General features: G+C 42.2%; 1 protein-coding gene across 2 annotated transcripts in view; it reads right to left on the reverse strand.

Moving 5' to 3' along the window:
* The window catches only part of atrnl1a (attractin-like 1a), a 241016-nt gene that overhangs the window by 39863 nt on the left and 175474 nt on the right, over nt 1-25679 (reverse strand). For both annotated transcript variants that reach the window (XM_019263833.2, XM_019263831.2), the window contains one exon: nt 3087-3182. In XM_019263833.2, coding sequence (XP_019119378.1) covers nt 3087-3182 — 96 coding nt within the window. The remainder of the gene's footprint in view (nt 1-3086; nt 3183-25679) is intronic.

Consider the following 25679-nt stretch of genomic DNA (forward strand, 5'->3'; position numbering starts at 1 on the left):
CCTATTTAGCTGTTTTATGGACCTTCTGTAATGAGATGATATCAATCCATCATTAAACAATTTACACCTGTACGGTGTTACTGTATATTACATAAACACAAGTAAAGATGCCGCATTGGGAGAAAAAGTATGATTAGTCATAGTGTAACATATTGTCAAATCGAAGTTATTCAAGATTCCACATGCAATCATACAATAGTCTCCTAGTTTATCCGCATCATCTACTCAAGTCCCTGCAACTTAATTTGCATACTTAGCTAATGAACCTATTCGGCTCAATGACTCCTGCTCTGGGTATAAGGCACTTTGGCACACACTCATAAACATAAAAAAATAATGAGCAAATCTTTAAAGTGACCAGTGTTCATTTGTTAATGCAAAACTAGGACGACAAAAAGTTGATCAACCTTTCTTTTCACGACAGAGACAAGAGGATGACGAGCTTAAAAAACAGATCTTTGATTAAAGTATGACAAAGTGCGTGTTTTGTTTTTTGTTAGTGGTGAGCTATCAAATCTTTTAAAAATTCATGATGTTCAATTAAACAAAAAAAAAAAAAACATCCCACAAAGAATATCCGTCAACAATCCGTCAACTTTACGCATTAAAGCAGCACAACTGACTGTACATCAACTAAAATTACACTAAGGCTACGTTTACACATAGCCGGGTATGTTGAGAAACGAATATTTCCCTCCCTCCGTTTTCCAAAATAACATCGTGCACATAGCATCGTTTTCAAAAAAGTTTTCGTTTACATCAACCCGCATAAATACGCCATCGAGCGCCATCATAACTACGCCAAGCCGGTCATCTGACGGTCATCTCGCCCTCGATGTAAGGACGCAGCAAGTCGGAGAGTACCAACAGTGATGACCGCGACATCCTAAAATTTTTACGCCACTCCTCCGGGACAACCACTTCATTTTCAAAATTATCCCACCAGACAGCAGTCCGCCCGGGTCGGACCCAAAAAACCGGCGACGTTGGCGGTGACGGCGACTGGGTCTTTGAATAGGTGGGAGAAGTGGCAAAATTGCTGACCTCCGAGCACTCATCCGGTCATCGACATGATGCATCAGCTGTGTATGCAAATGCAAACACATGAAAAGTGTTTGCACCAGAAGAAATGCGACTGCTACTCTGAACGCGTCCATGATCATCTTCATAGCAACAAGTAAACATTGGTCGCACTTTTAGCGCATCAGCTGCCTAAAACTCTGTTTATCTCAATTTACACGCAAACGCAAAACCGGAGTTTTCCAGAATCTCCACTCTAGCCGGAGTTTTTAGAAAGATTCCTTTTCAGAGGCGAATTCACCGTTTGCGTGTAAAAGATCGGTACAAACGAAGGGAAATGACTCCATTTTTAAAAATACCCATGTACGTGTAAACAGGGCCTAAAACTATGAAGGATCTGCAAACCTCAACACTCATTACGTAGGCAGGTTTCTATGTTAACATTCTCTCCATCCTCCTCAATCTATAGTCCCGGCTAAACTAACCAACAAACCTCCCTAACCACACCGACAAACTATCCACACATCTTCATGTCTCAACTTCATACGGACGCTCTACCACTTGCTATTCCTCCCTTGTCTGTTTATCTAAACCCTGCAGGCGTATGTCATTGAGAACTCACAACAGAGGTGACACCACCGTTTGAACGACTGTCTGCCACTTCCCCCCTCAGGAGAAGGACACATCTGATTTGGTGGTCACCCTTTTTACTGAAAGCACCACTGTCACGTTTGCTGCTTATGCCCGGTAATCTCTTTGTACAAGAGGGCTGATATGAGCAGCGGTGCCAGCTGCCTCTCTCAGGGCCCACACTCCTGCAGCCTCGCTGCCTCATGAGGACCCTTCAGGGGGGCCAGTGGGTGAAGGTGAGCTGCCAACATGTTGGAGAATCACAAAGAGAGAGAGACACAGGACAGCTAAGTTCGAAGTGGGACTATTGCAACCAGCTGCACTCTCTCCCCTCAGCCTTCCACCTCTGTTGACGTCAGTAGGTCCCGGAGGCGTAATGTGGATGTTGTTGAAGTGGGCTGTGTTTGTCTGCATCTGCTCAGCAGAGGTTCCTGAAGAAAGTTCTCTACCGTCTTGTTCTTCTGCATCGCTTTGTCTATCAGATGCAATGTGAACGAGCAAACATCCGATTCTACGACTCTAACACTTCACCTCTGACTTCAGTTCAACAGATCTGAAGTATGTTTCATTGACTTCAGCACAAACTGTAGTTTATATGTTATTCATAGGGTTAAAGGCTTTTTAGTCGCCTATCTGCAAACACAATAACTGCATGATGATTGTTTCCGGCTGAGCTGAGAATGGTGCTTACGCTCACCAGAGGAACGGGTCAGCACTCTCAATCCAGCTCCGAGGATTCTGTGTTTGTCTGTCTGTGAGCCGAACACTATTTAAATCCACAATCAGAAAACAATGACGCGTCCGCTGCCATTCTTTCTTAATCGACGTTGACTCGGCCGTGCACTGCCCTGCGGGATGGCTTTGTGCACTCCAAGCAAACCAGATGATGTCAAACCGTCTTTATGAACTCAGCCATTCTGATCACAATAGACTTCTCTCAGTGCAGTTTGTTTTTCAAGGGATAGTCAAAAAGTTCTTTTGGTTTTTTGTCTTTTGTACCTTAAATTGAATCAATTTATGTAAATTACAGCCCATCGCTCTTATTTTGCCTGAATATGAGGAAACTTTCATTTCATTTCAGACTTTGGGTTTGGTGACCAGGGATAATTCGTAGCAGAGCTCCATTCAACTTGGATCTGAAAGGAGGAACTTCAATTTGAATGAAGATAATTTGCACTTCCAGTGTTGTTTATAGAGTCGGCATCCTGCTGTGTATCCACACACACACACCCTTAAAGTTCACACACCCACAGCAGGGCTACGACACCAGTCATGGCAGAAGATCAGAGGGCCAAAGCAGTGTTTGTATCTTTGCATACATATGCAAATGAATAAACTGCTCTCAGACACAGCACCGTGATTTTCTCATGTGTTTGTGTGTCTTCTCTGATTGTGTTTACTTCCGTCGGATTGTATGTTTGTGTCTTTTCGCTGACCTGTAGCAGCTCCTCTTGGTCGCCGCCCACCTCCAGCGCTACGGCAACGGAAGCAAAGGGACGACTGGCCATCTGCTGTCGCTCTCTCATCAGCTGCTATAAATTGAGACAGAGAAAAAAGGAAATGATTTTTAACATAACTAATATTTTGAGGGAAAATATCCTGTTTTATTAAAAAAAACAAAAACAAAGTAATTCATGCAGTTGGATCACTGTCGGCAAGAGTTGGTCACTGAGAAGCTCTGCTGGGACCAACTGGAGGTTAAATGCCTTGCTCAATGGTTGCTCCATCAATCTAGACTGTAGATTTTTGCTTGGAGAGAGACCTGAACAGTAGAGGAGGAAAAAAAAAGGATAAAAGTAGGAGGGATGAGGAAAGTGGGGAGAAGAGATCAAAGCTGAATAGTCGGTAGATGCACAGGAGGAGTCGGGAATGGCAGGTGGTGGTGGTGGAGGTGGTGGAGAGAGTCGGAGAGGAGGAGGAGGAGGAAGAGGAGGAGGGCGGGCGAACTCCATTAATGAGGAAATGTCAGATGAACAAAGGCATATGCCGAGGCCTTTATCAGCATGAGGTCCAAACACCCGACAGGAAACACAAACACAGATATACAGTACATAAAAAAAACACAGAACAAAAAATCATGTTGGAAACAGAAAGACATCACGAACACTCCCACACACACACAACAACATCAAGTAAGATAGGAATCGTCTCTGTGCGTCTACCTGAATTTCTATACAGGGCGAGCACAGAAATGGTGAAAACAACATGCCCACTGCACCCTCATCAACCCCCTTTCTCTCTCCATCAAAAAGCCCTGTTTCCACTTCACTACAGACATGTTAATGGGGTTTTGTTTCTACATTTAGCTCGGGGGGCGGCCACCTGTTTCACGCAAAACAAACTCATTTCTGGCCGATTATGCGCCAAGCTCTAATCATCAGTATGTTGCTTGTTGTTTTTTTCGGTAGAAAATCTGCCCGGTGCCGCACACACACACACAAACACACACACACACACACACACACACACACATATAGATCTCTGATAGGTAAAACCAATGCCGGGAAAGCAGATGGAAAATCTGGGCTGCAGACTGTGACCCTTACAGGAGAGAGAAAAAAAAAACTTTAGTTTGTTTACAACCTTCACAAAGATGAATAACATGAAGTGAACTTTTATGCATCAGTGTGTGGGGAAAGTGCAGCCAGTGCAAAAGCATGCACAGTAAAACAGGGACGTAATGAGAGGAATGATAAATCTGGGGCACGGTAGTGGACTGTAACTGTAAATTGACGTGTGAGAGTCCCACTTCTCTTTCCCTTACGTTTCTTGTCACTTAACCCGCCAGATCATACATGACAGAGGTGGGATTGAGGCACAAGAGGAATGTAGGAGGGACAGAACAGTCGAAATAAGCACGGAAAGACAACAACGAAAGAATAAGTCAAAGGAAAGCAAACTACTCCTAAACGTCACCGGCCTCCACACCCTGCCACCTTTACCTAAACTGAAACACCTCCGTGTCCTCTCTTGGTTGCTGAGGCTGCACACATTGACATTAACCAGCTGTCGGGTGTTGTGCAAGCGAACACCGCCGCCGGCTGCTGCTCGCCTGCCGGTGTCAGACTCTTTAAGCATGAATGAATTCTACACCTGTAGCTACATCGACTGCTCTGCTAGCACGCGTAATGTGATGTCTTCTCTTGTTAGCTGTCACGGCCACGCCAACGCCGTTCAGATGACAGCGCGCGCTCGCTGGCGTCGCTGTTAGCCTCCCTGCTGATGTCAGCTTCGATTTGGAAGAAGGTGTGGGAGTCTGTACTGCGAGGGAGTATATCCACTCTGATATAATTCATCTGCAAGGTGAAGGGAGGGTCGAATGAACCGCCGAAAGCAGGTGGGTATGTTGTAGTTGGTATATCACATACACAGACATGCCTGTACCTTTAATACCTTTAATTTTCAAAATTCTCTTGATAGGTTTTCTTCTAGCTTCTTCTCCTTTCGGCTTTTCCCTTCAGGGGTCGCCACAGCGAATCAGTTGCCTCCATCTAACCCTGTCTTCTGCATCCTCTTCTCTCACACCAACTACCTTCATGTCCATCCATAAACCTCCTCTTTGGTCTTCCTCTAGGCCTCCTGTCTGGCAGTTCAAAACTCAGCATCCTTCTACCAATATATTCACTATATCTCCTCTGGACATGTCCGAACCATCTCAGTCTGGCCTCTCTGACTTTATCTCCAAAACCTCTAACATGTGCTGTCCCTCTGATGTACTCATTCCTGATCCTATCCATCTTGGTCACTCCCAAAGAGAACCTCAGCATCTTCATCTCTGCTACCCTCAGCTCTGCCTCCTGTCTTTTCCACAGTGGCACTGTCTCTAGACCAAACAACATCGCTGGTACACCTTTCCTTTTAAGCTGCAGATACGTAGCACAAGTTTTAGGACTAACTTCTAACTGGTTTGCAATGTCAGAAGCCTTCGAACTGGGTTCGTTTTCCACAATTCTCTTCAAATAGCGAAGGATAGGTGGGCCCAGGTCAGCCGGGACGAGAATCTGTTGGTTCTTTTCCTTGGCTTTTGCATTGCAAGAGGAAATTGAAGATTTTCTGTAATTTTTCGCTGGCTACGACCAGCCTCAGATTGCCCAATAATACGATACCCTCTTTGAAAATCTGAACTTCTTGTGCGTGGCACGGTTACTCTTCGCAAATGTTTAATATAATGGCACCTGGAATGAAAAGAATAATTACTTTGTAAATTCTACACCGCTGAAAACATATTAAGACGCTTAGATCAAAAATTTAGAAAAATGAAGGTGTCTATTTACTTCTTGCATGTCTGTGTAGATAGACAGCTATGCTGATTTTCAGTCTATCAAGGCCAAACATAGAAGAAACTTTGTTAAACTGCTAATTCTGGTTTAGGTTAGAAGCCAAGCATGTCCAAAGAAACCAGAGCTGAATATTGGTAGGACAATGAAGAGAATCAACGGTCTCTGGTGTCAAGAAGACCCCGTTCAACCCGACCTTTTCCCTATCAGGTTTTACAGCAGAATAATAACTAATAATCACACCATTCTCTGTCTTTGTTTCACTTAAAAGAAAAAAAAATATATAATGAAATTTCAAGTTCAAAAAGTTCTGTTTAGTTTTTTGGAAAAAGTATTTAAGAAAAAAGAAACAAAGATAAACAAACTGTATTTTCTAGTTAATTTTAATAACTTTGGTAGTTGTCTGTGTTTATGCAACTAAATCTGTGTTTATACTTTTTGTGTTTGCATGCATCCATGTGTGAGTTTGTGTCATATTAGGTGTTCTCTCAGCTCTTTCTTCCCTAAAGCCACCGCTCCTGTGTTACTGAGCTTAGAAAAAAAACTGGCCAAGGTGAGCTGGGTCACATTTGTGTATGTGCACACGTGTGTGTGTGTGTGTGTGGCGATCAGATAAATCAGTCCAGACAGTGGAGAGTTATGTCGGGATATAAAATCTGGGAGTAATATTCAGCACTGTGTTAACTTTTAGAGTCTACTGAACATGCAAGTGCGTGCAGGTGTTGAGTGCACATATGGACTTTATGCGCATGTATACATACATACAAATGTACATGTTCATTTTGATCAAACGGACCACTTGTCTGTGTACTCATGCATGTGTTGTATGTTTAATGCCCCCTTTGACAAGTCCTTGAGTGGGCAACAAGGACAAGGCAGTGGCCATCTTCTCTGTCTGCCCATCGGGCTGTAAATCAGCCATAAAATGGCTAATTAACTCTGCTGTGCTGTAAACAAGCAGTGCCACCAACTGGATGACAAAAGGAGGGGGAGGGCGGAGACAGAGCTATATGGACGGATGTATCCGAGGGAGAGAAAGCAATAATATTTAGTATTCTAGTTTCGAGGATTTTAGCCGATCGCCTGAAATTTAATCTGAGGAAGACACAAAGTTAACCACTTTCCAAGTCTTTGTCCATCTTTTTCACTCCAAACGTCCCAGTGTTTATCTAGCCTCGAGGGGAGGCCTGACATCCAAACATCCATCCATGGATCCATCCAGGCGTCTCAGCTGGACAGACAGATGCATAAACAGCCAGGAGTAAAAAAATGAGAGCGCCGCAACAATGAAGCCAATCACATGGTAAATTATGCTTCACAGAACGCAGCTCAAACAAAGTAGCACCTGCAAAGCTCAAATTGCCAGTCCTGTTAGACGGATTGGAAATATCTGCGTAATGTGCTGTTTGCTGATTTCCGATGCACTGCGGTGCAAATGACGGGTTTCACAACATGACGAGTGGCTCACTGCTGTAATTAAACTTCGCATGAACTCGGTGAGGGGCAAAACCATAGTTATGTCAACACATCTGCAGGAGGCCTGTGTACATATGTCAGTGTGTATGTTTTTTTTTGTGTGTGTCGGTTAATATCTGAGGGGGGGAATGTATCTCATATTTAATATGTTCACACATTCCCTCAGGTTGGATGTGTCATTTTGGACAGCGTGCTGAAACAGCACGTGCTTTAATTTTCTATTTAAAAAAAAATATTTCAGTGACATGCACTGTATGTGAACACTGGGGAAGATCCTCTCCTGTTTCAAAGCTCTATTCCACCAAGGGTTTTTGGCGTGGAATAAATTGACTGGTCTCCACAGAGCATTGACTGCCAACTAGACTTTATTATCCAACATCAGTGTTGGACTTCACTAAGGCAATGTGTCCTGGGCCACACTGAAGGGCCGCTGTAAGTACTCACAAAACACGCTGCCTGATTTCTAATAGGTCACTGTAATGCAAATTACATGTACATTACAAGATAAGCAGCAGATGTTTCTGAACGTACTGTCTCTTTGAACTGATTTCAACCGTTGGGTTTCTCCCTGCAATATCCCCAGACTCCCTTAAAGAATTGCATCATTTTGAGTTGGAAGAAATTTTATGAACTGTGAAATGCTGTCCATGACAAATTTTTGGTCTTTCACGTAAATTCATTCAATTTGGTTTTCGCCATCGGAAATGAATTTGATTTATTTATTTATTTGAATATAGAGCAGAGAAGTGAGATCTGATCACAACACGGGGAAATGCATACTAATCCTGACATACTTAGTGCTGCCCACTTGTAATTGGATCACCCAAGATGCGTGTCAATACCAGGTGTGAACGGGACCTAATGCTCTCGTGGCTGTGTGGGAGCAAATCCTTGCAGCTCGGTTCCAAAATCATGGTAGAAAGCTTGAAAGCTAGAACAGTGTGGGGTTGCAATAGCAGCAGATTAATGAGGATGACATGTTCAAAAATCACAGATGCGTTCACATACTTTGGCCATGTAGTTTACTTTTTTTAAGTCAGTAAGTCAAACAGTGCATAATACAGATTAGTGAGATAATTTCTGAGAGTGTAGAGCATATTAACAAAGCATAGAAAATAAAGAAGAAGAGGCAGGGTGAGGTAGATGCGCACAGACAAACAAGAACAAATTTACAAAGAAAACACACTCGACTCAAACACACACAGCAAAATTTGCTGATGCGCAACTACTAAACAACACATTTCTCATCCAACATTACTGCCCCTGTTTCCCCCGTGGATGTAATGCAACATCAGCGTACATGCTCCTCCAGTCCATCTGTAACCTAACTAGATGGTTTAATCAATGCCACGGAAGGCTGCAGGTTTAGGTCTGATTAATGTTTTAATCAGAGATACGAGGGAAACAACCATTTCTGGACGGGGCGTATAACTCTTACTGACTGTTCCCAAATCAACAGAAAGTCAGTTTCACCATGTTGAACTTTATGTTTCACAAGAAGTGTAATTTAACTAACTTCAGTCTTTAATAACGTCCTGTAGGGTGAGAACAACGTAAGGTAAAAAGACAAAAGAAAAACATCATCATGACAATGCTGCACTGGCTGCTACTGAAAACTGTTTTTTTAAAGAAATCACTGAGAAATCTTCAACCCAGATAGCTTTATCATCCCTCCAGGGACTGATGACTAGTGGGTTACCTTCCCGATGTTCCATGAAGAGCGCAATACAGTTCCCTCTTCAAAAGGTATCTGCTGGGAGTCTCAAAAGTAAATGCAAATATGGAGGAGGAACAGATGAAAAGGGTGATTGTGACAGTACATTTTACGGTTCAGCACCGAGAAGTAAAAGGCAAAATCTTATCTTAATGTAAAATCCGGTCAAGCATTATGTGACTCTGCAAAATCTGTCTTCTTTTCAGTGTCAGTACAGCAGGATTGGGCTATACATCAATTTTTGCAAATGTTCTCAAACACAAAAGTTAGTTAGATGGTAACATACAGTATGAGAGAAGAGAGACCGATAGATGGTTGAAGAGATGTTATAGATAGGCGATGCGATTGAAAACAATGATCCAGTGACCTTCAACCCTTATCACGTAGTATCCTAGAACCCGTTACTCATATTGGCAAGTGATGGCGTTTCTGAGTAGCCTAACCTGTCCTGAAAACAACCTGGACAGCAATACATGATGTATCTACTTACTTACTGCCGCTTATCCACATCTGGGTCACAGTGGCAGCAGGATAAAGTAGCCATTCGTCCTTACCCTTAATGTCATTCTCCAGTTTTTCTTGGAGTATCCCAAGGTGTTCCCAGGTCAGATGGGATATGTAATTTCTTTTCTGGGTCTGCCCTTCAGTTTTCTCCTAGTTTGACATGTCTAGAATATTTATAGGCAAGTCTACTCAAAGCCACTGTGGATGTCTGAGTTCTCTGAGACACCTAAGACAAACTCACATTGGCCACAATCTCATTTCATTAAGCACCGATTTATATTCTATACAGTTTAATCGTAAACAGCATTTAAATATTCAATTTCAAGAGGTTGTATCTCCTCAGTGAAACACAGTGATTAGAATATTGTTGAAACAATCATTTTATATAACAAAAGAGATTCACTTGGTGCAGTTTTAACCTTGGTGACTAGACATCTCTCTCCTCCAAGTGAATACTTTGTGGGATACTTTCTGTAAATATTCAAAGTTTGTCTGTTTTGGCTTGGAAGATAAATCAACTGTTATATCAAGAGCTTTGCCATCGGACTAAATATGGGCACCAATTTAAAGATCTCAGAGTCCATCTTACCCTGACCAAAGGTCAACCATGTTTTTTCAGTCACCTGAGTTTGAATCTTTCTTAGGTTTTATGTCTGTTCTCTCCCAACTTATGCATGATTTACATGTTTGTGCGTTGGGTTGTAAACGGTGCTGAAACGCTTCTAAGTGCCGGCAGTATCGACTGCAGCAGCTGCTCTTCTCTTGCTGACATGCTGCTTGTACTTCATGATCGGTGTCAACAAGGAGTACTCCGATCAAAGAACAGAACCCCAAGATACACAAAGTCCTTCACTTGGGGCACCAGCTTCAATCCGTGGTTGGAAATCCAACTCAAAAACATTGGATTTATTCTGATACACACACCAGAATGATGGCAAAACACACATTCAAAACAGTGATACAAAGACACGAGAGATACAAACAGTATCTAACTGTCATTGTTGCAACCCCATGATAGGCATCTTCACAAATAACACACACATACTCTCTCACACACACGCACACATTCGTATTCATACAACCATGATTGATACTGATATGTATTCAATTATTCCCTCATTATGTGGCCTTTGAAGCCGTTTGCTGTGACTGGAGACAGATAGGATTTGCAGTTTGCCTCCCGGCATACAATACGATATTAGCTACTGAAGAAAAGAATGAATCAATTCAGATGCACAGTCCGCAGAGACACCGCCGGTGTGGCTGTTTGATACAATGCAGCTGCTTCACAAAAGGGACACACACATGGCAGCATTTGTGGATTTGCATCATAAAAAACACTTGTTGGCTGACGAACAGGTGTCAGCGGAGAAAGACGGATCAACACTGGAAATCAAACGCGCACACTTCTCCGTTTCTTTGAATTGGTATGCCACCGAGGCCACAATCAAGAAGCGATAACAAATCTCATTTCCGCCATGTTTGCCAAGTTTTCAGGCGACATTTGTCTCCTGGCTGAATGTGGTGAGTGGGATCTGAGCAGAGTAAACAAAGGCACAGATATCCTCCTCTGATAGAAACCGCCACTCCACACCAGCTTCCAACAAACCATCCCCGGGACATGAAAAAAACACTTGAGAATCTTGTTCACCATCCCCGGGACATGAAAAAAACACTTGAGAATCTTGTTCAGTGGTGGCTGTGAAACAAAGGCTTTTCAGGTGTAGTATTATCTAAATAGAAACCACCAATGATCTGTCTGTAGTCCTGTAAGATGACTTAAAGAAGTTACTTCCGATTCAATTGGAAACCCAGGGTCAACCCAGACAACTTAAAATGTCAAAGTATGTCTCTAACTGAAAACCACCACCCCCAAAAAAGACTACAATAGACGGAGGCATGATGTTACGACTACAGCCTGAGTGACCTAGACAATCTGATCACAGCAGAAAATCTCCGACACATCCTGGCATGGTGGTGGAATAAATCCCCATTGATTTGGAGAGCTAATTAGAGATGGCCAGAGAGACAAAGGGAGACAGAAAAAGGCTTATGGATCGTGTGGCTTGTAGCTGTTACTCTGAACAAGGCACACACATTCTTGTATTATGACCAATAAGTCCCATTCACAGCTAACTGCCTGACAATTACTGCTAACACTGCAGCAGGGGAGAGAGAATGAGAGGGTGACAAGACAACACAGAGAGAGACAGAAATATTCCAGATCAAATAGAACAAAAAATAGGCCAAACCATCCGTTTGGGTTCGTGATAAACAAAACTGTGAAATGCTCATACATGTGCACGCTGATAGCCTGAACAAGAGATACTGAACATCTGAGGCGGACAGTTCTCTTTCAAACTGCTGCCAGAAAATGGCTTTTCTATATCTGTTTCAAGTGGAATCACTGAATTGAAAATGCAATAACGCGACAATTTTAGAAACACTGACAAAATGGCTTTCTTCCAATACGTGACTGTATAAGACAGTGAAATTGCAATAAAGGTTAAATCTCCCTTACATTTCTCCACATCCTGTTAATCATTTTACCTTTTAGTCTCCAAACTACGGCCCGCGGGCCACATCCGGCCTGCCTAAACAATTGGAGTGGCCCACTTAATGATCCCAAACAATCCCTCTAAACATGGCCTATTTTTCAAAATTGTATTTTCCTATTATAAAATATCCACACTTAATGATTAAGCTTGGCATTCTAATTAAAATCTACCTTATTTACGAACTATTTACAGTACTAGCTAATTTTCATCCCCTCACACAATGGTATATTCCGACGTGACTTTGCTCGTGATCAACTTCCGCGCAGTCTGCCCGGGGGATTCGACTCGGCGGGTCAGGGACGGCCGCACGGTGTGGGAGGATCCCCTCGAAGGTGAAGGTGGCTCACGGCTCCGGCCGCAAGCTTTACAGTGCCCTCCTGCCCGGACCTCGCCGCTTCCCGGGGCTGTGGATTTAGTGCTCGCTGCGCCCTCTCCGCGACTGTCGAATCGCAATTTATCGCAACTTTCACTTCCTCCCGCACCAAAATCGCAACAAAAATGTAAAAAGCACCGCAATTTCTTTCAAAACCTCATGCAACATCAGGCATTTTAGGCCGCAACTATTTCAAAAAAGGCCCCTGAAATATGGTGGGACTGATATCATTTCCGGTTATAGACTGACCTCGGCCCCCCATCACAGAAAGGCAAGTTGATGTGGCCCGCACCAAAAAAAGTTTGGGGACCCCTGCTTTAAGTGATGAAGAAAAGTGCTGAAGTATTTGTTATATGTAAATTTAATGTGGGTTTCAGATTTATGTTGTATGCATGTTACATTGGTTTGTTGCAAAAACGCAAAAAAAAGCAAATTGACAACTTTTCTAATGGCTAAAAATCAAGCAGTTGCAACAATACAAGACATAGATGATAACTGATATTACTAGTCCAACAGCAAGAAGCTTAACGTGGTGGTTACAAGCCAGTGCCGCATCAAAATACACAGTGGGATATGCAGTGGTCAATAACTCTTCTAGGATGGACTTGAGAATAACTGAATTTATTCTTTAAGCCTTTCACAGCTAATAAAAAGCAAAGTCTGACACTAATGTACACAGAAAACTGTGAAACTGGAGCATTAAATTGTATATTTACAGCAATTTTACTGGATTTATCGGAATCTGAATAATTGATGTGAAACTGGCCAGACTAAATATTTAAAAAAAACAGAGATGGAAGAGGCCTCAACGCTCTACTGAAGTGACAGATCACTGGGAAATATATAGGCTGATGAAATGTCTCTCATTCTCTCACTTTCTCTCTGTCCATCCCTCTATCCCTCAAATCTAGTGACCGCAGTGTTGAGCGGTGTGGTGACCCGGTCCACTAAATCACCACCCGCTAACTGACAGAGGGTGAGCGACATAAAGACGGAGAGAGAGAGCTAGAAGGAGAGAAAAGTGGGCCATTTTCAGGGGGTCATCCATTATATCCTATCACATTAGCCCTCATCATTGGCCTGCTCAGACAGCCATCATCCATTCCCATTCTCCACAGGCCAACACGCACACATACACACACACAGAAGGCGACTGCTGAAGATAAAAAAGGCTGTCTGTGTTGCCCCAGCTCGTCTCTCCATCCCATTTCTTCCGATGACTGATAAAAGTCCAGCAGCTGGAGTCAATCTGCTGTACCTGGCACATCTAAAGCTCGAGTTACGACGATCCAACAAGTTTCACAAGTGCGAACAGAATTGCTTGTGTGTGTGTTCGTCACACACACACACACAGTATTCTTCTGGTTCCCACGAAGACTGAAGTTGCCCCCACAACTGAAAGTTAAGCCAAGAAAGGTTGTTTTTGTTGGAGAAAATCTTTTTTTTTTTTGGGGAGAGACAGAAAATAAGGGGAAAAAGAGAAGGAGAACATGCAACAAATATCTCCTAACATCTGTCTCACATTTAGTCTTGTGCATGCAGCTAATACTTATTATGTGATTGACAGTTTCACACATGAATCTTTCTTGATTGAACACTAGCTGGGTTGTGATTGGCCTTATTTTTTTTTTCTTCTTGATTTTCTAACTGCACATCTTGGCTGTTCAGAATCTACTAATTAAAGCTCTGAGACTTTGAGCACACGTGTCATTTTTAGGAAAGTTTTGCATATTTAGTGCATATTTGAGTGTTTTGGCCAGGAGACAATGTTCCAGCTTATTCCAAAGAGAAAAAAAAATACAGTATGGTTGAGGTCAAGTTCTCCCATACCAAACTAGAAAATAAATCCAATAAATCAGCAAATTTCCCCAATTTCTAAACTCACTTGCTGAAAATACAGGAACGCTTGAGTACTACACAACACAGCGGAGGAAAAAGGGAGATTCAACAAAGCAGAAATATCTGGAGAACACTAGAAACTAATGAACACAATTAGAAAAAGGCTGGTGCTAGGTGTGTAACTAAACATCGTTATGTTGCGCTATTACTCGCTGTTCTAACGGTGTATGTGTCTTGTGTTTTGTGCTATAGCAGCACACACGCAGGTGCTGCGTGTTGGTCTATGTACGTTTGGATCTGGTATGGATTAGAGGGAGTAACGCATACGATCCAGCTAAATTCTTCTTTTTGTAGGAAAATATGTGAGTTTTAGACCATATACCTGACTTGGCATGAATTACTTTAATGTAATAAACAGCCCTGCTTGTACTCAGACGTTCAATAACATGGCGTATATAATAAAGTAGTGAAGAAATGTATTTTCATATACCAGTATGAATCTTCGTGAGGTCGTCTCCTGTGTGTGTGTGTGTGTGTAGGTGTGTGTATATAAAAGTGTCTGGCAGTTGAGAAAACTGTAGGTGGTTCTTATTATCGCCATGACAGCCTGATTTACAAGATTTAAACAACCGTACATCCCTTTGACCGCACAAACACACACACATCTGCACACACACACACACACACACACACACCTTGCACAGTGTGCACACTCGTTTGAAACGCCGCGAGGCCCCACAGATTATGCAAACATACACTGTACACACACAGTGCCCTTCTCTCTTTCTTTTTTTTGTTTCTCTCTCTCTCTCTGTCTCACACACACACACACACACACACACACACACACACACACACACACAGTCCTTTAGTTTCCTTGGGAACAGTGTTTATCCCGTCCATTTAGTCCATTTAGCCGTGTGTCCCATTAGCATCAACCTCCCATCTGTCTACTCAGCCCCTAGAGGGACTGCAGCGTGTGTGTGTGTGTGTGTGTGTGTGTGTGTGTGAGACTGATTGCATGAGTGTTTATGTGGATGGCGAGTGTTTTGTGGAAGTGTGAGCGTGTGCAGTTTATGTTACCTTCTGATTGCCGCCCCTACCCTCCACAAACTAATCAAATATCAGATTAACGTTCATCAATTCCCACCTGCGCCGGCGGTGCGGCGGATAATCATTATCTCTGACCTCTCTGGTTGGCTGACTGGCACCCGTCCTATCCACCAATTACACTCCACAGCTGACAGGCCAGCTGACTGCCATTTCCTGCCCTGTGTCCAATTAGATTGCGTCGACAAAGTGACCGCAGACGGGATAGGTTGGCTGAGGGTGTCGACTCTGAGGTCGTCGACCCTGAGGTCAAGGAGAGCGTCTCCGATTGGGTGTTACAGCGAGCTGATCGCCACGCTGGCAAACCTTTGGTTAATGAGATCATTACATCTTCATAATGTAGTAATGCGAGGAGATGTTTAATCATTTGAGGCCTAATTCACTGTCAGATATGATTTTATTCACTTTGAAACACTTTGGGAACGAACACGTCGACACAATAAACTCAGTTTTTGCTTCAGGATCAGAAGTCTCTTACAGATATACCCGGAGGTCGAAACATTTTCAAAGCTCCAGTAGCTTGATGCACAGCTGAGTCAGATGGTGACATTAAACTAGAATATATGGCATGTCCGTAATGTTAAGTCCTTAAATCCTGACATTTGAGCCAATCTAATCATTTGACAATACAACAAAGGCTCTATAAACAAATGCTTAACAGCTTTTGATTTTAACTGGATGGTCGAGATTCTCACTATTAATATTTAGTCACTTTAGTCATTTAGCTTTTATCCAAAGCGACTTACAAAAGTGGGAAACAATCAAGGTAGAGCAGCAACAATAAGTATAATAAGATATTTGATATCTATGATGTGTAAAAAAGAAAGAAAACTGTCTCTTATACATGGTGTAGCTTTAGTCATAAGCACTCGCCGGCAGAGTCTGGTTAAGCAAAGTTAGACTGAGCTGATGGTCACAGAGAGCAGACATGTTGTTGTTGGTCAGTAAATAGTTCAGATATACAAACTGTTGATTAATGTCTCACTTTTTAACCCGTTAAACGCACAAGACACATCTCAGGTTCCTTTTACTTTTGTTATACTGTACCTTTATGGTTAGACTGCGGCCATTTGTGTTGTTACCTCTTGTTTTATGTCTCTAGTCTGGTCACATTATATCCTTTTCTTGTTTTGCTTTTTGCTATCTCACCCAAACAGATCCCCCATTAAAAAGCCAATAAAGGACTGAATCCTAAATCTACGTGAATACGTTTTGAACTTTAACACCTTTAAATGTGCAGCATCCTCCTGCTCCCACTCTCTATACTAACTTTGGTGAGACATATTTCGGTCTGATCTGTGTCTGAATACACGGAGAAGACAATTTATTTAATAACTCAAACAAGCGAACACTTTTAACAATGCAAGCTGACGACTGGGGAACTACTGCAAGCTAAGCAGAGGCCCTTATTAGACATTGGAACAAAATCTTCCCAGTGTCTGTTCATTAGAGTTTTTGTTAAATCATGCATCATCATCTCTCTCCATGTCTCTCCTCACCATCTGTCTTTCTCTCTTTTTATTTGTCCATCCATCTTTCCTTCTCTCTCGGTGCCAGTGAAACCTGGGTGTAAAGCTGCAGAGTCCGGCACTATTCAACACAACAAGGCCCCATCTCATTAACAATGGCCCCAGCTCGCCAATATATACAACTCATCAAGTGAGCGCGTGTTCGCGTGCGTGCATTTAAATTTACACCGTGTTCGTGCGTGACAGAGAGTCAGCAACTTTACCGGCCAGCCCTGCAGGCCTCATCTCGAGATCTTTTTAACAAGGAGCCGGTCAATCAATCCCTGATCGATAACTATCTGGAGCCAGCCAACATAAAGGTGTGTGTGTGTGTGTGTGTGTGTGCATGTGTGTCTAATTCAGACATCTACGCATAGCGCTGATCCTGTTGGGCCTCCTTTCGGTGCAGCGTGCCAGCTGTGGAAATGAAAAAACGGCGCCGTCTTTTGGCTGAGCTATCGGGGTGTCCAAGAGGGAAAGCTGGCAAACGGGGAGAAGTCAATAATGTTGGGATAAACAAATATTCTGAGAGAGCCAGAGGGAGAGAGAGAGAGGTTGAAGAACGGTGTGAGCAAAAGAGAGAGAGAGAGAAAGAGAAGATGGGATGGGGGGGTTCAAGAACAGAGTGAGAGAAGCCAACGGTTTTGCCAATAAACAAGCCAGCACAGCACTATTGCAGATTGCCATAGAGCTTAAGTATACAGGATAGAGGCATTAGAGAGTCGGCCCCATCAGACCAATGCAACAAGAGCTGATCATGCATCTGTGTAGGAGTGTGTGTGTTGAAAATGGTGTGTGTTTGTAAAGAAATGGAGACCCGTGTTCATGTGCATTTACATTTACATCATCAATTTACTGTCCTGGTCTGCATATTGACTGTTTGGGATGAAAGACACGGTCCGGTTTATTCCAAAGATGCTGAGGACTTTGCAGACTAAACCGGGAGAATAATTACTTTATAGACACAGCATTGTGTGCAGGGGGCACTGTTATGTTGAGAAAGAAAGGGCTTCTCTTACAGGGCAAGTAAACTCTGTGATTGGGCAAGTGGAATAGGTCATGCAGTTGTCCAACTTCCATTCATTGTTGGGTTATTTCTGTTGACCAAGAGTTGTGTACCTGTGATTCTGACTGTGTGGCAGCTTTGAGCCCAAACTCACTGTGGAATAAAGTGACTGTCTTGTTTTTTTTTTGGCTTAAAATGTTCCTCCAACCGCCTGAAAGTGGCCAGTTGCCAGGCGAAACAGGCGATACGACGAACGCAGCAGCGCCGTGGGGCTACAAATCTAAATGGCAAAGAAAATTCCTGACACAAAGTTGGAAGGACATCAATGTCTAAAATAAAATGTTATGCTTTAGTATCAAGATTTCCCTTAAACTGAGGATTAGCCCGAACATGTGAAAGCAGCCAAGGACCAAAAGTAGTTTGGTGACCACAGTTTTTTAGCCAATTACGTTGTACAAACAGCATAGTCATGACTCCAACAAAACAAAGAAATACATATAAAGGTATTATCAGTATTATTGGTATGATTTGTTTGTTCAGTTGTTTCTTGTATGACAGCATGGTTAGTGATACTTCCAGGTGAAATGTATCTGAATGAAGGCCTGCACATCAGGCGTCCTCGTACACTCCCTTCATATTCAGTGTCTGTGATGAGTGTGTGTGTGTGCAGCAGTGTGTGATGTGTGCATTGTTGTAATTTGTTGCCCTGCAGCTTTTGAGTAGTGGCTCATTATCTGAGCAGATTCGTATCTTCCGTCCCTCAGGACTGTTACAATCACAAAATTATTGATTCGCTCCGCTCCACAAAACAATGGAGGGCGAATAAAACCTTGATTGAATAGATTTCCAACATGCCTGGTTTAGCCACTCATAAAACTTGGTTAATGTTTGTGTCAAACCACTGTATTCACTTTCTTCTCTGCTTCGGTTTTACTTTCAGGATGTTTTATCACAACAGACATGATTATACTTCATAACCGCTGGTCACTCACTGACATTTTTGCAGTATGTTTATAATGCATTGTAATATTGCATACAGACTTTAAAGGATCAAATTAAAGAAACTAATGCCCTTAAAAGTAAAAATAACTAACTAGCCGTAGAGTTGTGAGGCCAACCATATATTTTATTACTTACCTGTTTCTATGTACGAGATTCACAGATAATTTACTACCAAATGTCTCATTTGACATCTGAAGATGTCAAAACAAACCCAGTGCTCTAAACCCAAATTATACTATACACACGACTACACAGTATATTTAGGCATTTATGTCTTTTCCATGTCAATTTTTATTTTTTTTCCAATTGGGATGTCACTGGATTTGTTCTCAGCACAGGATTTGTTCATTGGATCTGGAACAAAGACTTGCTTCTCCCTGACAAACCCCTTCTAGTGTGTGTGTGTGTGTGTGTGTGTGTGTCTGTGCCTGCTTACTATTCCACAAGTCAAACAGAGGTAAGGGCTCTCAGGTTGGATATTGCGAGCCAAAGTAGCTGGCGAGGCAGAGTAAAGAAAAACAGTGTGAGGGAAGATGATAGATTCACGCTGTGATAAGGCTACGCTACTCCACTTCACACGGAGTTCAAACAGGAAAAAAACCTCTTCTGTGCTGCTCTTGTAAGAGGGGGGAAAAAATAAGAGCAATAGGGGGATGGAGAAAGGAAAAAAAACACCAGAGCCAAAGTTCTATATTTGCCAGATAGAAACAGGGTGAAGAGAGGCAGCGAGAAGATAGAGATAAAGACATGTGTGCTGCCTGAACCGTGGATAAACAGGCGTGTAGAAGTGCTGCGTGAAGACAAAACATCGTGGCTGGAAAGCTGGAACAAAAAGTGGAGAGCACAGAGTGGGGATACGTGTGAATACAACATGAAGATTAACTGAAGTTTGGTTCCTCATATTTCTTTTTCAATGAAAGAGCTTCACAAAATGCTCAAAACACCTCCATTTCAAAGATAACACCATTATAAAGTTTTTACCTGCTTCTGGACTCCACCTGATAAATGCAAGTTCTATAACCCTACACCTACTTCTCCTTGGTTAGTAACTAGAGAAACCTGGTCTCCATGCTGGGTTTAACAAATCTTAATGGCTGAAAACAGCTGCCTGCTGGTGCTTAACACCAGGTTCAAAATATACTATTGGAAAGCCAAGATTTTTAATGGACATGTGCCAAAAAGCCCCCTCGAGCTGCACTGTTGGACGACAATTCTCACTCACCTTGTCACTGCAAACGGGATGTTTCACATCAGAAATAGTGAAAAAAATATAATTTAAATAAATGTATGAATCCAGTAATTTATGGATGGTAATTTCTATTAAGGACACAATTTGTGATGTAAATAATAAGGCTGGCTCTTCCGACAGGAATAAATACAAAAAAATAACAATGAAAAGGCTAATAATACAAAATTCACTAAATCTAAATGTGCTCTTAAATAATGTAACCGAAGTAATAACTATTGCATGATTCATCTAAAATGTTTGTTACATCAGTAAAACAGGCCTGTTTTTGAACATTTAATCAGCTGATGAATAAAAAATTGCATATTTCAAACTATAACTAAATGTCAGGCTTACATGTTTTACATAATTGATGATTATTACACACACTGGCCCTTTAAAAATGGGTATGAAATGCAGATCTTTGTGCTGAGGAGGGAAATAAAAACCTAAATTTTTATGCTGCATAGTAACTTTTCGGCTCCTTTGTTCCAAACCATTAATAAACACAGCACTAATGCACTTCCATTCATCTTACTCAGAGCTTGACGTTAACTAATATCAAACCCATTGTTGTAACTCCCTCGTCTACACCTCGCCATCCCAGCATGAAAAATAATCCATTTTCTCACATTATGCTTTTTTTCTGTTTTGATCAAAGGCTATAATTTTGACAGATCAAAGTAGTGTATTTTATGCAGAGTGAAGGGGACCTTTACATGTCGTCTTTTTAAAAAATGCATTCCGGGTTACTGTCACTTGGTTTCAAAAATAAAATCACCTGCCACTGAGCTTTGATCAAATGTGGCCGGATATGTTTTTTTTCCAGAGACAGAGCTGGTTATTTGATCAAACATTTAAAATGACCTACAGTGTAGATATGTTTTCTCTGACAAGGCAGCTCTTGTGGTTCAAATAATGAATTCTGAGAGCAGGTTATAGTGTTGCAAAACCTCTTATGCATGGTTCAGACTACACAATGTTTTTATCTGTTTAGATTGTCACGGTGTCGGATGAGGTTAATATGGAGTCATACATTCAATAGAAAGGAGGTGCCGGGGACTGAACAAGAATGTAAAAGAAGGTGTGTATGATGCTTGTGCTCGGAACAGTCTATCTACGATTGTGTCCGTTTTTAGGATCTGTGCACACTGATTCTTTTTTTTACTTTCCGTGCCCTACATCGGTCAGGTTTGGGCGTTTAAACTCAAATCTTGGTCCTTTAAACCATGCACAGGACCTTTCTTTAACCAGGTAGTTTTAGATCCCACCCTTTAACTTAACCAAACTTAAACCACAGAAGCTGCAGACCAGAAAATGCTATTATGAAGTGTTAAAAACAGGAATCATAAGGGTCTGATATAATTATATGGGTCTGATTGGCTTGTTGACCGTAATTAAATGTCCTGTGTCCAAACTAGCTCCTGATCTGTATTTAGTTGCTGTTTAATTAGCTCTGAGTAGAAGAGTTGGCTCATGTCATCAGTTCTCATTGGCGTTCTGTCTCAAAAAGCTTGTGTCATACTCGCCCTCCGTTGAGAAATTGACCCGGGAAGAGCAGCTGTCCTTCCTTGAGATTGAAAAAAAAATGAACACAGGAAGAACAAGTATTCTCTGTGATTGGGTAATTGATGGATGAGGAGCTGTTGTCCTTCCGGGTGATTGGGCAAGAGGCTTTGCTCTTGGTTTTGATTGGCCCAGGAGGAGTGGTTCCTCTTGAGAAGCTGCCGAGTGTCTCTTGAGGCAGATACGAGCAGATGTTAGCTCTGTACTCAGCTGCAATCACCTTCCTTCCTTCCTCTCTGTGTGCTGTTGTTTTTTTTCTGTGCATCTCTGTCACATGTGCTCACTAGAAAACATACACAGTACAATGCCTCGACTAATTCAGACCTGAATATTCTGTATTATGAAACAAACAGAGTTGTGCAACAAGGCCTTACACCACATGGGTCTTGTGGTTACGTCTCCACGTGGTTACGTCTCCAATGGGGTAACTTTTTACCTCATTATTTTGGTTTTCCGGCTCATAAACCTCTCTATTAAACTCATCTTTAGCAGGCAGCATTTCTGTCTTCAGTGAGACAGCTTTGATAAACCCACTATACTCCCCCCGGTCCAGCAGGACAAAATTAACAACTGGATAAGAAAGTATAACATCTAGCATCGTTTTGCAGGATATAATACTTCCCTCTCTCATCATTTTGAATTATTTCACTGTCCAAACAAATGCCAAGCTTGCGAACCTTGTTGCATATTTATCTCCAAATGCGCCGCCGCCAACATCGTATAGAAGCAGCACTCACCGCAATCTTCCCCTGGTCCCTGGACATGCAACACAACTCTAAATGAATTCAAATGGATCTCTGTGTCTGTTCTCTAACTTCTTTACTATATTATACAGGGTTTAGAGTGACCAGAGCTTGACGCAGCTTGAATGCTGAGCTAAACTAAGATTAAACTGTGGTATAATGATGGATGACATGACTCCCCAAAAAATGAAGCCAAAACATCTCGAATGGCTCCTTGGTGACGGGCTAAAAATCCTGCCTATGTTAGGGTAGTACAGTAGTGCCAAATTAAAGTACAGGTCAAATACATTTTCCCTGTCAGATCCTTTCCAAAGAATGGTATTACCAAACTTTTAGAATTCTTCAGAAAAATTAAGCAATTGAATGTTTTTTTTTGCCATGTTTGTTTTGGGTTTTTTTTTTATGTGATGAGCTGATTCACAAAGCTCTTAACCATTTTAAATCCTGATGGTTTAGCTAAAAAAAAATCACAAGGCTGAAAACAAAGGATCTGTCTTGTGTTTTGGAGAGTCTTCAGTTTGTTTAAAATTCATAGAATCGACAACATACATTCTTGCCAAATAAGTCACTTTAAATGCTAATTTGTAGTCTTTGATAAGGTCTTTTTCCGCCCCTTCTTTCTCTCTGACATTCACAAATATCTTTTTCCTGACTCCCTCTTCTCTTCTTCAGCAGAATTTCCAACAGTTATACCTCGGGCTAAGCATTTAACTTGTGATAAACTCCACTCTCTAACCTTGCCACCTTAGGCACTGTGAATAAGTAGACTCATAGATCCTTCCAGAACATCCCGCACAGCCTCACCAGACAAGATATAAGCCAGTCGCTTCCCCCCCTCAAGACACCTCCACCACTGTTTACGACCTGTCTGCACTGTCTGGCTGCCAGCGATGGGAGGGGATTGGTCCCGCCGAGTGTCCGTCACACCTCACCACCCACCGTAGCCCCGTTACAAGACAGATAATGAAGCATGGGTCACAAACCACGCCTCTTTGGCCTCGCTTCACCGCACCCAGCGAGACGTTTTCACAAAGCAACAGCAGGGAGGAACCGTGCAGTCACATGTCCGTCACCCACACATGTACAGTAAGCAACACACTTAGCTGTAAGTCACACATATACGGTCCAGTGCTCACAACCTAAAGCTCGTTTAGCTCATAGCTGGCAGGGTAGAGTGGTGACCATAGTAGAGTCAATGAGCCCAGAGGAGATGTGATGAGATGAAGTCACAGCGATTCCCATTAAAGAGCTGGACCAGTAAACGAACTGGGTGGTCCTATATTGTGGGCATTTCTCTCTCTTTTAAGTAGAACTGTTAATATATTAAATCGAGGAGGGCACTGCTGAAACAATTTGTCTAGACTTGGGGTGGATTTTATTGCCAGAGATGGAAAATAATGAAAGTGGATTAATTAATGTTTCTCTTCATGTCAAAACTGACTCTTCCAAAGTCAAAAGAGTCTTGGTTGAAGTTCATGCGCACAGATTTGAGCTGAACTTATCAAATTAAGACTTCTTATACAATAAATAAAATAAGGAGAGGTTGGGTTCACTCATGTGGCACAATTTCTAAGATTGACAGATGTCTTCTTGTTTCTGGTTGTGGTGGCAACAGAACAACTGACACGTCTTCGTACCTAAACAACTGAAAAGTGTTGTGGAGAAATTGCTGAAGGTCAATGGTGAGGTCAGGAATGAAGAAAGTGTTCAGGAGCCTCTGATGTCTTAAGCTGTATTATTTATTGACGCTTGGCCAAGGAGAATTAGAGACACTTTCAAAGTTCATCAGAAGTGCCTGAGTCGGTCTCACATTGTGACGAACTCGTGCTGGTGGATCGACTTTAAACCCAAAGATAACACTACAAATACTACACGCCCAGAATTAGTCAAAGAGAATGTCTTTACCCATGGAGGTGTTATTGTCAACATATTCTAGTCTGGAGACACAGATGTCTGTTTACGCAGATTGGAACATCAACAACAAGCTATCTATTATGTCTAGGAAGGCAGCAATAGGTCTCTTCGACCCTGGCCACCACAGTGTTGAGATAGACTGGCACCTACTGTTCTCAATCAAAGCCAAACAACTAATACTGCTGAGGACCTCAAGCCCCCCACATGACCTTGTGTTACCCTAAGGACAGAAAATTCCATAACTGATAGATTTAGGACAAAAATCATGGTTTGGGTCAACCTCCTTCCCACACGGACATGCTTTAGTGCGAAACCCCATTTTGATGTACTCCTTTTGCTGTGGTAAAGTTACTGCATTTTAATACAAACTGGATACTTCCTGTAGCCATTTAGAATTAAAAACCTTCTAGCAATTCAGCGGACACAAACCCTTCATGGTTTTTTTAAATCGAAAACATTTGCAGTTATTAGTTAGGTTATTCTAAAAGTGAGAAATGCAACCACATGTACTTGCAAGGGGTTTTTGTTTTCACGGCGGTTGACCGATCATTTTCTCCTAATCGGAGTCTAATTCCTCTGTGGTCACACTGCTTTAGCTTCAGGAATGTCAAAGTTAATGGTTCTCTGAGAAAGTCTGGGTGGGCACTTGTTAAACAGAAGGCCTTTCTTTTTGTCCGTCCTTGTCTTGTGTGTGTGTGTATGTGTTTTGTGATGTCACCCTACTTAATCCAATAGTGTTTGTACGGAGGTCTGCCCTGAATCTTTCCGGAACTCGCGTGAGGTCATTGCCATCACCGCTCCGGACATCTGCCCGTCTGCTGTGCACATGCAAGTGTGTTAATGTTTATCCCTCTATTGCCACACATGCGTTCTGTTTGCAACACATTTCAAAATCTTTTTACAGCTAATTCTGCTCTGCAGCTGCAGTCCTGTCTCAAACCTTTGCTGTTTAATTGCTAATATCCAATCCTTGCCATTTTGCAGTCAACAGTGTTTTTTTTTTGGATCCCATGAACAGATTCCCTCTGCGGGGGGAGGTGGAGATGAAACTTGTCCAGCTCCACCTCTCATTTCTAATCGCCTCTAATCTTCACTAATGTCTACTTCTGATCTATTTACACGTCCATCATTTATCTCATTTGTGTTTGGCAGGTTGGAAATGTAATTAACACTGTCCATTAACGAGGGAGGGAATCTACAGCCTGCAGTCAAAG

This window comes from Larimichthys crocea, chromosome III (genome assembly GCF_000972845.2).
Source record: "Larimichthys crocea isolate SSNF chromosome III, L_crocea_2.0, whole genome shotgun sequence".
NCBI lineage: Eukaryota > Metazoa > Chordata > Actinopteri > Sciaenidae > Larimichthys > Larimichthys crocea.